The sequence below is a fragment of the Serinus canaria genome, chromosome 27 (assembly GCF_022539315.1).
Source record: "Serinus canaria isolate serCan28SL12 chromosome 27, serCan2020, whole genome shotgun sequence".
In the NCBI taxonomy this organism is placed as follows: domain Eukaryota; kingdom Metazoa; phylum Chordata; class Aves; order Passeriformes; family Fringillidae; genus Serinus; species Serinus canaria.
In genome coordinates this window covers 3,118,606-3,133,152 of record NC_066340.1, presented here as the reverse complement: position 1 = coordinate 3,133,152, position 14,547 = coordinate 3,118,606, and the positions used below count along the sequence as shown (strand labels likewise).

At 47.8% G+C, this 14,547-nt stretch overlaps 2 protein-coding genes across 2 annotated transcripts; one reads left to right on the top strand and one right to left on the bottom strand.

Moving 5' to 3' along the window:
• Positions 1-4,247: 4,247 nt before the first annotated feature.
• DAD1 (defender against cell death 1) lies at positions 4,248-6,748 on the bottom strand. Its single transcript, XM_009096467.4, has 3 exons — positions 6,501-6,748; positions 4,940-5,090; positions 4,248-4,436 (listed from the first exon to the last, which is right to left on the bottom strand). Exons 1-2 carry the CDS (start codon positions 6,736-6,738, stop codon positions 4,960-4,962), a joined length of 369 nt encoding a protein of 122 aa, XP_009094715.1. The 5' UTR covers positions 6,739-6,748; the 3' UTR covers positions 4,248-4,436; positions 4,940-4,959.
• Positions 6,749-6,923: 175 nt separating this feature from the next.
• LOC103821692 (olfactory receptor 49-like) lies at positions 6,924-13,712 on the top strand. The gene is made up of 2 exons (XM_009096623.3): positions 6,924-6,961; positions 12,755-13,712. The coding sequence occupies exon 2, from the start codon at positions 12,774-12,776 to the stop codon at positions 13,710-13,712; it is 939 nt and encodes a 312-aa protein (XP_009094871.1). The 5' UTR covers positions 6,924-6,961; positions 12,755-12,773.
• The last annotated feature ends 835 nt before the right edge of the window (positions 13,713-14,547 follow it).

The window sequence follows — 14,547 nt, the reverse complement described above, 5'->3', positions numbered from 1 at the left end:
GCCTCTGAAGTGCTGTGGTGTTACTCAGTATGGCTGAAGCTTTCTGATGCTGTATGCTGATATTCTGTGTATCGTGGCCATCTCAACTGTCACAAATGCTGTGACACATCCCTGCCTGCTCTCCCGGCCCTGCTGCCATTGCAAACAACTCCGGGAGTGCTGGCACGAGTTCTTTGTCCCTGACACAGAGCCAGACCCATCATCCAGGACAGGGAAAATGTCAGGGTCTCTCTAGCTGGTCAGAGTCACCCCGAGAAAAATTCGAAAGTCTCTTTTCCCAGCTCGGTGCTTGAAGGAGTCAGAGCTCTTCATTTCTCAGTCTCAAGGTTGTTTATTGTATCTTATCTATAAAATCTTTCTCCCTGCCCAGCCGAGGTCTGTTCAGCTGGACACTCAGAGGCACTCTGCCCACCCCCAGGGCAGTGTTATCTTTATATACTAAAAACTACATGTACAATATTTACAATTATTTTCCAATATCTATCATCTATATTAGACAGTGAGCTTCTACTCTAAACCAATCTAAAAGTGCCAACATCACCAGTGAAGATGGAGGTAGAGAGGAAGAAGAAGAAAGGCTAGACATGCCCAAAACCCTCCATCTTGTCCCCAGAAACCCCTATACCAAAAACCCTAAAACCTACATTTACACCCTGTGAGTACTTTATTTTTACACTATTTAAACTGCCGTGGCTTTCATCTCTTCATGTAAAGGTGGTAATTTGTTCCATGGTTCGTAATTGAGCCCACTGGTGTTCTGGGCTGTGTGCCAGGGTCTCTGAGCCCCCTGGCGAGGGTCCTGCAAACTCCGGACTCCCAGAGGGATGTCCTGAGCTCCGACAGGAAAACCCTGACCCTTCACAGCCCACGTCAGGCAAGAGATTTGGGAGCCCCAGTTTCAGACTTTTACAGGTTAATGGCTGCAGCAAAGTTGGAAGTGTTAAAAAGGTGATAAAGAGGAGGCAGAATAGAATTCTGAGAGGTTCTGAAGCCATCAGAGAGCCAAAGTTCCACCTCCTCAGGGCAGCACAAACATTTCCATGCCATGGAGTACCAAGGCTCTCGAGGTTTTACCTCCCCAGTGTTTCAGCTGCAGAGAAAACCAGACAAGCACAAAGCAGCATCAGCATGGGCATAGAACCTGATGTAGGTTCTAGAGAGGCTGAACAGACTGGATCACTGGGCAAAGCTCCAGGACACGAGGTTCAGCTGCTGCTCCTGCAGCTGGGGTCACAGCAGCTCCCTGCAGCTCCAGGCTGGGGGAGGAGTGGCTCAGGAGCTGCTCAGTAGGAAGGGACCTGGCAGTGCTGGCTGAGCTGGCTCCAGCTGTGAGCCAACAGTGAGCCCAAGTGGCCAGGGAGGCCAACAGCAGCCGGGCTTGCACGCAGAGCAGGGCAGTGATCACCCCTGTACTCGGTGCTGGTGAGGCTGCAGCTCCAGTGCTGCTCTCAGTTCTGGACCCCTGACTTTAAAAAGGGCTCTGAGGGGCTGGAGTGTGTCCAGTGAAGAGCTGTGGTGGTACCAGCTGTGGGTTTCTCTGGGTCTGGGCTGAAGGCACTTGATATGGCATTTCATGCTCAAACTCAAGTGTTTATTATTTCTTATCAGTAAAACAGTCTCACTGCTGTGAGTTCGGCAGCTTTTCATTAGAAGGCACAAAATGGCCAACAATCTCTTGGTACAAGGGCTTTTAAGACTAAACTATCCAATTGAGAACTGACACCTGGATTATTTCCCCTTTTAACCCAATAACTGATCCCACAGAGCTGCAATGGGGACTTTTCTTCCCAATTACAAAATGCCACCCAAACCCATGGAGAAAGAGGAAGAAGAAGCATGAAGAAGAAACCCAGGACAAACCCTGTGCCTTCCATCTTGCTTCCATCCACAACACACTAAGAATCCCAAACCCTCAATTTCTCACCCAGTGACACACCTGCACTGCTCTCTACAATCTATTTCACACTTTTGAGGATTCCAGTCTATCTTGGGGTCTGGGAAACTTTCTCCACAAGTGAGGGTCAAAGTCAGGGCACCCCTGGGGTCAGAACACCCCAGAGCAGACAGAGAAATATTCCCTGTGCCCTGGGTTTGCACAGAGAGCAACAAGGCTCACAAAGGCACTAGAAAATATTTCTCTTCTTGGGGATGGCGGAGGGAGCTGGGGTTGTTCTGTGGAGGAGGCTCAGGGGGGCTCACACCACACCTGTAGTGAGGTGGGGTTGGTCTCTTGTGCTGTGCCTGCAGTGACAGGACCTGGGAATGGCCTTGAGCTGAGCCAGGAAAGATTCAGACCAGAGCAGGGTGGCCAGGCCTTGGAAGGGCTGCCCAGGGAGGTGCTGGGGCCAACCACCCCTGGGGTGTGGCTGCATTTCTCCCCCAGAGAAAAGCAAGGCACAACTTCCCAAGGATATTTCCTGGGAATCACAGCGAGGAACCTCAAAGAAAAAACAATTCTTATCTCATTCTCTGCTTCTGTGGAATGGCTTCTGGAGATTGTTTACCCAAGGGATCACTTGATTGGATCCTGGTGATGGTGTTTTGATTCATTGACCAGTTAGATCCACGTGTCAGTGTTCAGTGTTCTAAAGCCCTGGAGTCAGATGCCAATCATTCCCAGAGCATGGGGTCACCTGATTTTACCACACTGGGGTATTGAGGAGGTGCCAGGATCTGCTGCTGGGTGATGAGGTTTGACTACAGAGACACAGGGGCCACACCTGGAGAAATAGGGGTCTTCTCCAGCCAGGTCTCATAAGCTCTTGGACATCTATTTCACACCCAACATAGCTCAGCTACCTTAGAAGGCATAAAATCAGCAGGATGGCTTCTGTTGCAGTGTTGGAAACAAAAAGGTTTTAATAAAAGGCAAAACAACAAATTCCTTACAGAGGAAAACTAAGGCAAGTGAAAGAGGCTCTCCTGCCCTTACTAAAACACCTCACAAAAGCCATTGGTTTCTTTGTTCTCTTTTTGCGGTAAATTAAAGATAGTGCAGAAGGCAATCTCACCCCTGAAGAGTTGCAGCTGTACTAATTACCAAAGATTAGGAACAGGCCTGCCCTTAACAGGCCACAGCTGTGTCCAGTGAGGATGGGGGCTATAAAAGATCGGGTTAGGTGGTTGAGAAGAGAGCTGGAGTTTGTTGGTTGTGCTCTAAGGGAAAAGGAGTTAGTACTGCAAGGAGCTGCCCATGAGAAATCACCAGGAGGGTATGGGAGCTTTGCAATAAGACACCCGGCCTGGACAACGCTCCAGCCCTGATTCTGTGATTCTGGAAGGGGCAGCTCCTCCCTGGCCCCAGAGCAGCTCCAGTGGCACCCCAAGGCCCTGCCAGCTGGGCAGTCCCTCCCAACATCCCTGTGTTTGTCAGCACATCAGAGTGCAGGCACACTGACACCACAGATCACCCTCAGTGAGCCTCTAAGACCAGCTGGGACATCCAGGTTAGAGAAATGTGCTTTTTGTGGACAGAGTGACAAAACTATCCTTTGTCCCCTTAAAAAGGAAATAGAAGTTTTTCTCTTCAATAAGTTGAAAAGATATTTCATAGGACTTAGAGGACTTCACCTCAAACTAAAGGATAACTAATTGGACAGAAGCCAAAAAGTCCCACCTGAGCAATTTACTAGAAAAAGAAGAGAACAAAGAAATGAATCACTTTTGTGAGGTGTTTTAGTAAAGGCAGGAAGGCCTCTTGCACTTGGCTTAGGTTTTCTCTGTAAGGAGTTTGTTATTTTGCCTTTTAATAAAAACTTTCTGTTTCCAACACTGCAACAGAAGCCATCCTGCTGATTTTATGCCTTCTAAGGTAGCTGAGCTACCTTGGGTGTGAAATAGATGTCCAAGAGCTTATGAGACCTGGCTGGAGAAGACCCCTATTTCTCCAGGTGTGGCCCCTGTGGCTCTGAGGGATGTGGGAGGCTCTGCAGGAACTGGGGATGTGCTGGAGGACACTTCCCTCCCACTAACCACAAGTTCTGAATTTTCCACAGCTTTGAAGCCCACGGCCAAGCTGGCAACAGACTCTGGAAGATCAAAAGGCAGGAAAGAGGGAGATAAAAAGGGTGGATGATAACTGAGTTTCCATGATCACTTGCTTCCTGCTTCCCTCCAAAACTGGGGCACAGGAAAAAAGCCTGTTGGCTAGAAAACCAGGGAGAGAGGTAAAACCAGGGAGTCATGCCTGAGAGGGAGGAAGCTGGATGTGGGAGAAGCTCTGTATTTGTCCCCAGTATGGAAAAGGCTACAGTGTCATAAAGGGTTTTATTGAGGGAAAGGATCACAGTTACACAATGAGGCTGCAGACCCTCCACAGGACACTGTGAGGCGAGGAAATCTTGAGCCCTGCATCCCCTTCCTCCACCAAGGAAGAAGGTGGGAGTGTGCTGGGCACTTCCCTGTGCCAGGCTTTGCCATCAGGAGCAGTTCAAGACCTGGAAAGAGAGCAGGCAACATCAGCAATGTCACTGCAGAGCAGAGGGGACAGAGCTCCCCCAAGCCCCAGTGATCCTGTGGCACCTTGCAAGAGTAACAACAGGGCATGTCCCAACACCCAATTGTCCCTGTCCCCTGCTGTCCCATCTGCAAAGAACTCCAGACCTGAACCCAGCCATGCCTCAGCCTCACAGAGCCCAGAATTTGGAGCTCCCAAAGCTTCTTCCCCCAAAAAAAATGGAATTTCTCTCATAAAAGAGGAATGCAGGTAGGTTTCTGTAGCAGTCCTAGTTAATCTCTTTAATTATAAAAGCCAAAAAAGATAGATAGGCTCAAAATCAGAAAGCCATAAATCCTCACTCTGTGCCAACCCAGAGCACAACAGCTCAGCTGTGCTTGGCCAGAGGAGCTCAGGGCACTCCTGGATTTATTCTCATTCTAATTCTCCCCAAAAGGAGAACAGTCCTGTGTGTGCCCCTTTTGTGACCCCACAGATCAGTACCTGTCAGCCTCTCCCAGAGCTCAGCCAACGAAATTGATGACAACGAGATGGAGAATGGTGTTGGCAAAGAGGAAATCAGCAAAGGCTCTCTCAGGTGAAATGCCCTGGAACTCGCCCTTGTTCTGGGGGTTGATCTGGATCCGGAGGCAAACTGCACAGCAGAGCAAGAAGGAACCTTCAGTGAGCACAGGAGGAAATCATGGAGGAAAACAAAGCCTTCCTGGGGCAGCCCAGCCCAGGATGGGTCACTGCTCCCCCAAGGAAAAGTTACTCCATTATTCCTAGAGCAGGACACTGGCAGGGAATTTGGATGGGGCTGTCACGGAGTCAGTACTCCCACAGCACCACACACACAACAGGGTGCCCAGAGTCCTGAGGAGAACAGGCTCAGAGCAGGCCTGGACTCACACAGGAGTGTGGATATTCCTCTGTCCTCTGCTGGGTGTGTCAGAAACACAGAATGATCTGGGCTGGAAGGGACCTTAGAGATTTTCTCATTCCAATCCCAGGAACACCTTCCACTATCCCAGACTGCTCCAAGCCCCATCTAAACTTGCTTTGGACACCTCCAGGAACCAGGGCAGTCTGGGCACCCAGTGCCAGGGCCTCCCCACCCTCAGAGGGAGCAATTCCTTCCCAATATCCCACTATCCACCCATCCCTGCCCTCTGGCAGTGGGAAACCATACCCCATTGTCCCATCACTTCAGCCCTTTTCCAAAGTCCCTCTCCAGATGTCTTGGAGCCCCTTTAGGCCCTGGAAGGGGCTCTCAGATCTCATTGCAACCTTCTCCCCTCCTGAACCCCCAGCTCTCCCAGCCCTCTGCTGAGGAGTGCTGCACAGAAACAGGGCGGCTTTGGGGTAGCAGCGCCTTGCATGTGCCCCAGCGGGACTCTCGGTCCCACGGAGCTGCAAGGACAGTCCGGGGCACAAGGCTCCGGGCCGGCCCCGCAGCTGCAGAGGAGGGCAGCGGAACGGGGAGCTGGGAAAGGCCGGGGATGCTGAGGGTCCCGGGGATGCTGAGGGTCCCGGGGGTGCTGAGGGTCCCGGGGGTGCTGAGGGTCCCGGGGATGCTGAGGGTCCCGGGGATGCTGAGGGTCCCGGGGATGCTGAGGGTCCCGGGGATGCTGAGGGTCCCGGGGATGCTGAGGGTCCCGGGGGCGCTGAGGGTCCCGGGGGTGCTGAGGGCCCCGGGAGTGCTGAGGGTCCCGGGGGTGCTGAGGGTCCCGGGGGTGCTGAGGGTCCCGGGGGTGCTGAGGGCCCGGGGCTCCCCAGCTGCAGAGGCAGCGGAACGGGGAGCTGGGAAAGGCCGGGGATGCTGAGGGCCCCGGGAGTGCTGAGGGTCCCGGGGGTGCTGAGGGCCCGGGGCTCCCCAGCTGCAGAGGCAGCGGAACGGGGAGCTGGGAAAGGCCGGGGATGCTGAGGGCCCCGGGGGTCCCCGGCTGCGGGGGCAGCTCTGAGCTCCACTGATTCCTAAGGCTCCCCGCCACGCCCGCGGCCTCCGGGCGGAGGCTCCCGGTAAGCCCGACCCGCGCCATGGCCGTGAGGGGCCGGCACTGACCGCCCAGGATGAAGCTGCCGACGGCCGAGATGAAGCCGCTGAGGAAGGAGTTGAAGGGGAAGGTGCCGACGCCGAGGCAGTATCCGAACTGCAGCGCGCCCGTGAGCAGCACGTAGAGCAGGAAGGCGTCCAGCGCCTTGAGGCGCCCGGCGGTGCCGCCGCCGTACTCGGACAGGAAGCGCCGCGCCACGGCCCGCACCGAGCCCGCCATGGCCGCTGCTGCCGCCGCACTGCGCATGCACCGCACCGACCGCCCGCACCGCGCGGGCGCGCAGCGACGTGGCGGCGAGCGATAGGGGAAACTGCGCATGCGCTCAGCTGTTCGCGGCGTGCACACCCCTGTGCTTGCCAAGAGCCAATAAGAGCGCAGAGCTGGCTGTTGCTGGGCAGATTAGAGAGTTGTTCTTTCCAAAAGCCAATCAGAGCCCGGCGCTGCTGCTGGGGGCGGGGTTTTGCCTGAGGTGAGTCGGCTGAGGGAGTGTTGGGGGAGAAATGTCCAGGGGTTTGTGGCCGAAAGAGGGTCCAGGAGGTTCCTGGCTGATCGGTTTTCCTGGGGGATTCCTGACCGAAGGAGTGTCCAGGGATTTGTGGCCAAAGGAGCACCTGAGGCCTCCTGGCCAAAGGAGTGTCCAGAATCTACCACGAAGGTGGTGGGCAGCAGGCCTGTGTCGCCCTACTTGGAGCTGGGGAAAGGCAAACCAGTGCTTTCCCTTCTTTCCCCTTTTTTTTTTTTTTTTTCCTCAAAAACTGTCATGGGGTCAAACTCATGGAGCCTGAACTGAGCAAAACAACTGAAACCAAACCAACTCTGCTGCTTTTTGGTTTCTGAAGGGGGGAGCGACTTTTCAATGAACCAAAGCAGAACTTTTCTCTATATTCTATTTAAATCATTCCAGCCTTCCCATCTCCCCAAAACGAGGGTCTCACTGCGGGCAGTGGATGCTCCCTCACAGGCTCTGCAATGAGGGAAGGGCATTTTCCTGCAAATGGAATCATGGAGTCAAAGCTGGGAAAGGATGTTGCCCTCACCTTCTGCAGCCCAGTTCCTTGCTAGCAGAACCTTTGGGGTGGATTAGGTGAGATGACTCTGAATGAAGGGTGTTTGTAAATATGCACATGTAGGGTTTATTGTAGAACAGTTTGGTTGCACATAACAAAGTCATATTACTACAAATTACTACCAAAATGGTCACATTTTGGTAGTAATTTATAGTAATATGACTTTTATAGTAATAGTATAGTAATATATCATATTATAGCATAGTAGTAAATTAAGATGTCATTTATAGTAATATGGTATAAAACCACAAAGATACCACTCAAGAAATTGTAGGATAAAGGAAGAAAGATCTCACTAGGTGCAAAACAGTAAACATGAGGCAAATAATTAATCACAGGCTGTGATTAGATCAGGTTTTAACAATAGGTAGGATATAACAGGAGAAATGTAAACAATCAGTGCAGCAAAGAACTCTCCAGTCCTGTTGCAACTTCATCTTCACGTGGCAACATCATCTTTTTATGGAATACCTGTAAGAAAAGAGAATTGTGTCCTACTTGGAGCAGTTTAAAAAGAAGGAACTATCCATTTTTCCAACTCCTTTTCTTGCCTAGCATAATGTCAGTGGAGCAGCAATAACGGAGAAGTCTGAAACATGTTTTCTCTAAAAAAACAACAAACCTAAAGCATGCTGGAGTTTCTTTACACTCCCCAGTATCTTTACTTGCTCTGGGGTGGTCAAGGTTTCAGAGAGAACACACACTGATCCTCCTTTCCACCATATCCCCAGGAATTTAACCCTGGAGGAAGCAAGTTGTACTGGTGCCTTGAGGTGGCTGCCTAGAACAGAGGCTAGACAAGGAATAAATTTATATTTATAATTGATAATTTTATTAAATTTTATTTTATTTATGATTTTATTACATTTTTTATATTTATAAATTAATAAAGGCCTTCAGTAGACACACTTTGGGCAGTCAAAAGCCTCCCAGAGGCTACACCCAAGGTGGATGAAGGTCAGGAGTTTTTCAGACAATTGTAAGTTTGGTCCATTTACATATCAGGGGTTAATGCTCCAATTACAGCTTCAGCTAATGAACTCATTTACCCCCAGTTTGCTCCCCCAACTCACTTTTGTTTATACTTTTTGGGGCTGTAGGGTGTCCTTGGATATCAAGCCTGGAGGAATTGTTTGTCCAAAACGTGAAGACAGTAACTAACACTGCAAATGGAGTTTAGAGTTCTACACTAATGCAGAACAGGATTTTAAAAATAGAAAACTAAAATCTTCAGGCACCAACACCTTCTCTGTGGGAAGTCCCAGACTCTCCGGGTGGCTGATAATATCTGTGTGAGTGTGGCTGCTGATCAATATCTGGATATTCCTCAGTCCCCTCTCCAGGGGGGTCTGTGATGGGCAGGGTCAGGGAGTGTCGGTGTTCTGGAGGGGAGTAAAGGGACACTGATTCCCCTCTCGGGTAAATCAGAACGATCCCAGTCTGCCTCCTGCTGTTGGAAAGTGATACAAAATTTAGAATTTTTTTGTAACTTTAGTCCGTTTTGTTCGCCTTTGCCAAGTTTCTTTTCAAAGGAGCATCACTCAAGGTGTGATGAGTTTCACATCGCAGCAGGCTGGGAGCAGCACAGAAAAGACACAAAAGATAATAAACATTAATGAACAGCAACTCAAACATCAGCCCTGGCATGGTCAGAGACACCTGGTCTGGGGAAAAATGAGAGAACCAAGGAATGAGGACCTAATTAACATCAGAGCCCAAGAAAACCATACCCAGTAGGAAACCAAATGCTGACAGCTGCATAACTTGAAACCAGTGAACACTGAATAATGAATTTCCATGGGTTTTTACTGTATAAGTATCTGAAAAATCTGGTAAAGAGTGATGTGTGTTGGAAGGATTGTCTCTGCACACCCAGGCAATGTGCTGTTGAGATATTGGGGTGCAAGACAGATGACCAACTTTGGACCTGGTTAGCACAAGGGATTTGATAACAGGATGCCTTGGCAAGAACTTTGAGCATTAAACAAAGATTCAGTCAGAGAGGTTTACTAAAAAAAAGAAAATTTCATTAAACTCTGCAAGCAAGAGATGTTGTAATATGCAAAGTTTGTGTATGTGATTTTAACCTCATCATTGCAGTAAACATTGCTAGTCTTCCTAAAACAGTATATAAGCATTGATAGTCCAAATAAATTTGAATTCTGATCACCAAATCAGTCTTTTCTCTCTTCATCACCAACAATGTGTGGATGAAATTATTTCTGTTGCACATCCTGGCCAGAATTAAGTAATGCCTTGATTCTCTAATACTAACTATGTTGTTGGAGGGTTTTTCTTGCAGTTTCAGTGACACTGCAAGGGAACCATAAAAAAAATGTCTTTGATACCAATAGTCACACAGATCTGATGGGCCTGAGGCTGGGTTGTGGCAGTCACTGTGGCTGTGTGGGGTGCAGCAGCTGTTCCAGGCCAGTGTCAGCTCTGGGGCGTTGGTAATCACTGTCAGCCACTGCTCCCTGCTGGGTTTATGTTGGATTAATCCCTTTTCTGACCCAGAGATGGGGCAGCTGAGAGGGGTTTTAAAAGCTTTTATTCCATTTTGAGTCTCATGTGAAGGGTGAGACAATACAGATGTTATAATTCTCACCATCACAATCAGAAGCCAACTATTTCCTAATTACCATACACTGTAAGTGTTTCTTGGCCTGTCAGCTTTTGCCACCCCATGCTGTAATTGCCTTAAAGCCAATCATCTCAAATTACCCCTCGTGGGTCCTACTGCAGAGCATCTTCCACATTTCTATTTCTCCAAAGTTTCCAGTGTTATTTGCAAGGCCATCCTTTGAAACTTGTTTCTGTTTCCATTTCTCTCTCAGCAATGTCTGTCCTGTTCCATGTCATTTCCAAGTCAGCATTTCTCCTCTCCAGGTTTGCACACAGGTTTGCACTGTGTGAGCCTTCTGCCAGGCTGCACCCACGGCCTGATCAGGCACTAAATTCTGGTTGCTTGGCACTGGTGGAACTGTATTGGGACAGCTGTGCTCGGTACAAAAACCCCCCAAAGATGTTATTAGAGTGGTGTGAGTCCAGTGGAGGACAGGAGTTTATCAGAGAACTGGGGCACATCACACCTGAGGAGAAGCAGAGAGAACACAAAGTCAAGAGGAGGGATCTGCCTGAACCGTCAACTGAAGGGGACTCAGAGACAAGTTAGAGCCAGACCTCTCACAAAGGGGTAGGTCATGGCTTAAAGTAAATCTTTTCTGCACAAAAGGAAATAAATACTCACAATGAAAACACAAGGGAAGTTGGGGCACTGCAGGGAAGTTGATACATGCCCTGTTTGGAGATTTCAACACTTCCTGAGAGAAGGGAATGAGCAACCTTGTTCTGCTTTGATTTTAGCAAGGATTGGACCTCCAGAGGTACTTCCCAATATCATTTTCTCTGTGGTTTGATTATCCTCTTGCTGTTCTTTCACAAGTGTTTTCCCACAAGGTGTTTTTTCAGATTTTGATACCTAATTGGTCCCTGAGGTTTGACACAGTGAGGAAACAAAGGACTGTAATACCCTGCCACTATTATATAAAGGAGCTGAAGAGAGAGGAATTTTTTTTTTGCCAGAAATCAACTGTCAAACTAAGTTAAGGAGGATCAGAATCAGACTCAGAATACTCTGGATTGTTGTGGATATACTGGTAACTACCTGGAGCATTTCTTAGAGTTCTTAGAGGGTGTAGTTTTCTGAAGAATAGGGAAAGCTTAAAGGAACATTGACTTGGAAAACTGAACTTTTAATCTTCAAACTAAAGTAAAAGCCTTTAGCTGAGGGAGTTTCTTGGTTTAGGGGAGCACTCTCAACTTCCAGATAACATCAGTCTATCTGTGGTATTGAAAAGTATGTCCTATATTTAGTATGGTTTGTGAGAGGGAAGTTGTTTTGTGTTGGTGTTTTTTGAGAAACAACCATAAGATGATGCCAATAAACTCCTGTGTTTTGCTGGGAAAAGGGCTCTAAGGGGAAAGATTTGATGGGAATAGTGCATTAAGAAGGGTTGGACCATCCCAGTTTATAGCTATCCTTTTGTTGAGCATTTCAAGAGGGAAATTTGAGTGTCTTGTTTGATATAGATTATCAGCTAAATAAGATGGGCTTGCTTTTCCTGGAAATTCATTGTGTTGTTGTTTACTTCAGTCATTCAGAAATATCTGAAATGAGTCTGAAGTGAATCTAAACCCAGATTAAAATATCCAGATAACATAATAGATAATATGAGTGCTAAACAAGACAGGGCCAGAAGGGCTGGTGTCTGGGAGGAAGAGATGGAAAACCACAGATGGGACCTGGCAAGCCTGCAAGAACAGACTGTGATTGAAGGGGATCAGGCAGAGATTTCAGGTTTCACTTCAGGAGGTGATGCCGTGGTGGAGTTTTGGAGCAGTGCCACAGACTGGCACTGGACAGAGAACACTGAGCTTGGGTGGGGCCTGTGAGAGGGAGGGGTGCTTGCACACAGGGGCTCTGAAGAAGAAAGAATGTCCATCAGCATCAGAGCTGATCCACTGGAGCTGTAGAGCTGAGGGTAAAGAAACAGGCAATTTCCTCACAGTTGTTCCCATTCCCTCTCTCCCACTGGTGTTTGTTGTATCATCCAGCACTGCTCTGTGCATTTGCCTTCTCTCAGTGGTAGCCAGAAGCCTCAACTTTGCAGCATTGCTGTCTGGCTGGCCTCTTCTCTGAAGAGTCTCTACCTCTCTCTCTTCTCTTCTTCTACCTCTCTTTCTTTCCCTGTCTCCTTTTAACTGCAGTAACTTTCTCTTTTACAATATTAATGTGTCCTTGCACCAATCTAACCTGCTTCAGAGTCAGTCTGTGTGTGATTGCATTCCTCTTGGTAAGTCTCTGGACACAGCAAAGTTCCCATTCTGGGCATTTGGCTTTTGTTTTGGTTCATTGGAGGGTGGATGTTGTCAGATCGTTCAGAGAGACCCAATTACAGCTTCTGCACCTCTCAGGAATTGTTTTTACTGGAGTGAGGACTCAGTCTTACAAGTGGAGCTTGGGACTCCTTTTACATGACCAGGATTTTTAATATGTGATTACTGTGGCTTCTGCAGTCTTTTACAAGAGGTTTGTTGCTGGTATTGCCCTGTAATGTTAGCAAAGTCAAACTGACACATGTTCAGCTGTTTTCCAACAGTTCCCAAAACAGATCTTTTCTTTTTCTTGCCAGCTTTTTCAATGATGTCTCAATGAACCACACAACTGTAGTGGAGTTTGTCCTCCTGGGACTGGCTAACAGCCGCCGCTGGGAGATCACACTCTTCGTGTTCCTTGGCATTGCCTATCTCTTGATCCTGCTGGGAAACATTTCTGTCATCAGCATCACCCTTACCAATCACTTCCTCCAGACCCCCATGTACTACTTCCTCAGGAATTTTGCCCTTTTGGAAATCACTTTCACCTCCACGTTCCTTCCCAGCACCCTGTACAGCCTCCTGACAGAGAGGAAGACAATTTCCCTGCCTGGCTGCTTCCTCCAGATGCTGCTTTTCTACTGCCTGGGAACCTGCACCCTTTTCTACATGGCAGTGATGTCCTTGGACCGCTACGTTGCCATCTGCCACCCCTTGCACTACCCAGCCATCATGAACAGCAGATTCTGCCTGCAGCTGATCCTGGGCTGCTGGGCACTGACTTCTCTCCTGATGCTTCCCCCCACCATCATGACAGTGCAGTTGCCATTCTGTGGTCCCAATGTCATGGACCACTTTTACTGTGATGCTTCCCTGTTGTTGCAGCTGTCCTGCACAGACACAGGCTTCATCGAAGAGCTGATGTTCATCATCCTCATCCTCATCCTCCCTGGTACCCTGATAGTAACTGCTGTTTCTTATGGCTGCATTATTGTCACCATCTTGCATATCCCATCATCTGCAGGCAGGAGGAAGGCATTTTCCACGTGCTCAGCTCACCTCATGGTGGTGATGGTGTTTTATAGCACCTGTATTTACAGGTACATCCGCCCAGCCCAGCGAGGTGGGCAGGACTCTGACAAAGTTCTGTCTTTGTTCTTCTCTGTGCTGACTCAGACACTCAACCCTTACATCTACTCACTCAGGAACAGGCAAGTCAAGCAAGCTTTAAAGGAGAGAATTCTGAAGTTTTCTGGCTCCCTGAGGCAGATGTGAACGGCAGAGCTTTGTATTTTCTGATAATAAAATAATAGTTATTCTGATAATAAAATAATAAATATAAGCCAAGGTTTGCTAGTCCCTCTCTTATTAATGGTTGCTTCATATGATCCCACCTTTGTCCAGAGTGGGTGCTTTCCTTTTATATTAGATGTGCTCTAATACAAATTTCACTACGACATATCCAGTTTTTGACTGCCAAAATCAGTTCCTATGACACAGATCCTTCCAACCAGCAGTCTGGCTGTCCTCCAGTATGTCTGCAGGAAAGACATTCAAGGCAGAAGCTGCAAGCAATAAAGCTGCAGAGAGCAGCATTAGTAAGTCTGGTGTACAAGAGCCTCATAGACATTGTTAATGGCAAGAAAACTGGGATCATCTATTAAAAAATTTAAGAGGTTTGTTAGAGAAATTAAGAACAAGTCAGTTGGAAGGAAATGAAGGAATCCAACTCCATGTTCTTAGAAGGCTAATTATTACATTATATTATAGTATAGTATATTATATTATATTATGATGATATAGATATTATATAGTATATGAGTATTATATTAGATTAGAGTATATTATAGTATATTATATTATATTATATGATATTATATTATATTATATTATATTATATTAGTATTATATTATATTATATTATATTATATTATATTATGCTATACTAAAACTATACTAAAGAATACAGAAAGGATACAGACAGAAGGCTGAAAGATATTCATGAAAAACTTGTGACTCTCTCCAGAGCCCCAACACAGTTTGACTGTGATTGGTCATTAAGTAAAAACAATTCACATGAAACCAATGAAACAATCACCTACCCCATTCC

Bases quoted from the DNA above. Each gene is read 5' to 3' on its own strand.
- DAD1 (XM_009096467.4), bottom strand. From the start codon at position 6,738: ATGCGCAGTGCGGCGGCAGCAGCGGCCATGGCGGGCTCGGTGCGGGCC. The intron at 5,091-6,500 runs GTCAGTGCCGGC...TCTGCTGTGCAG, and splicing joins CGGCAGCTTCATCCTGGGCG to TTTGCCTCCGGATCCAGATC.
- LOC103821692 (XM_009096623.3), top strand. From the start codon at position 12,774: ATGAACCACACAACTGTAGTGGAGTTTGTCCTCCTGGGACTGGCTAAC.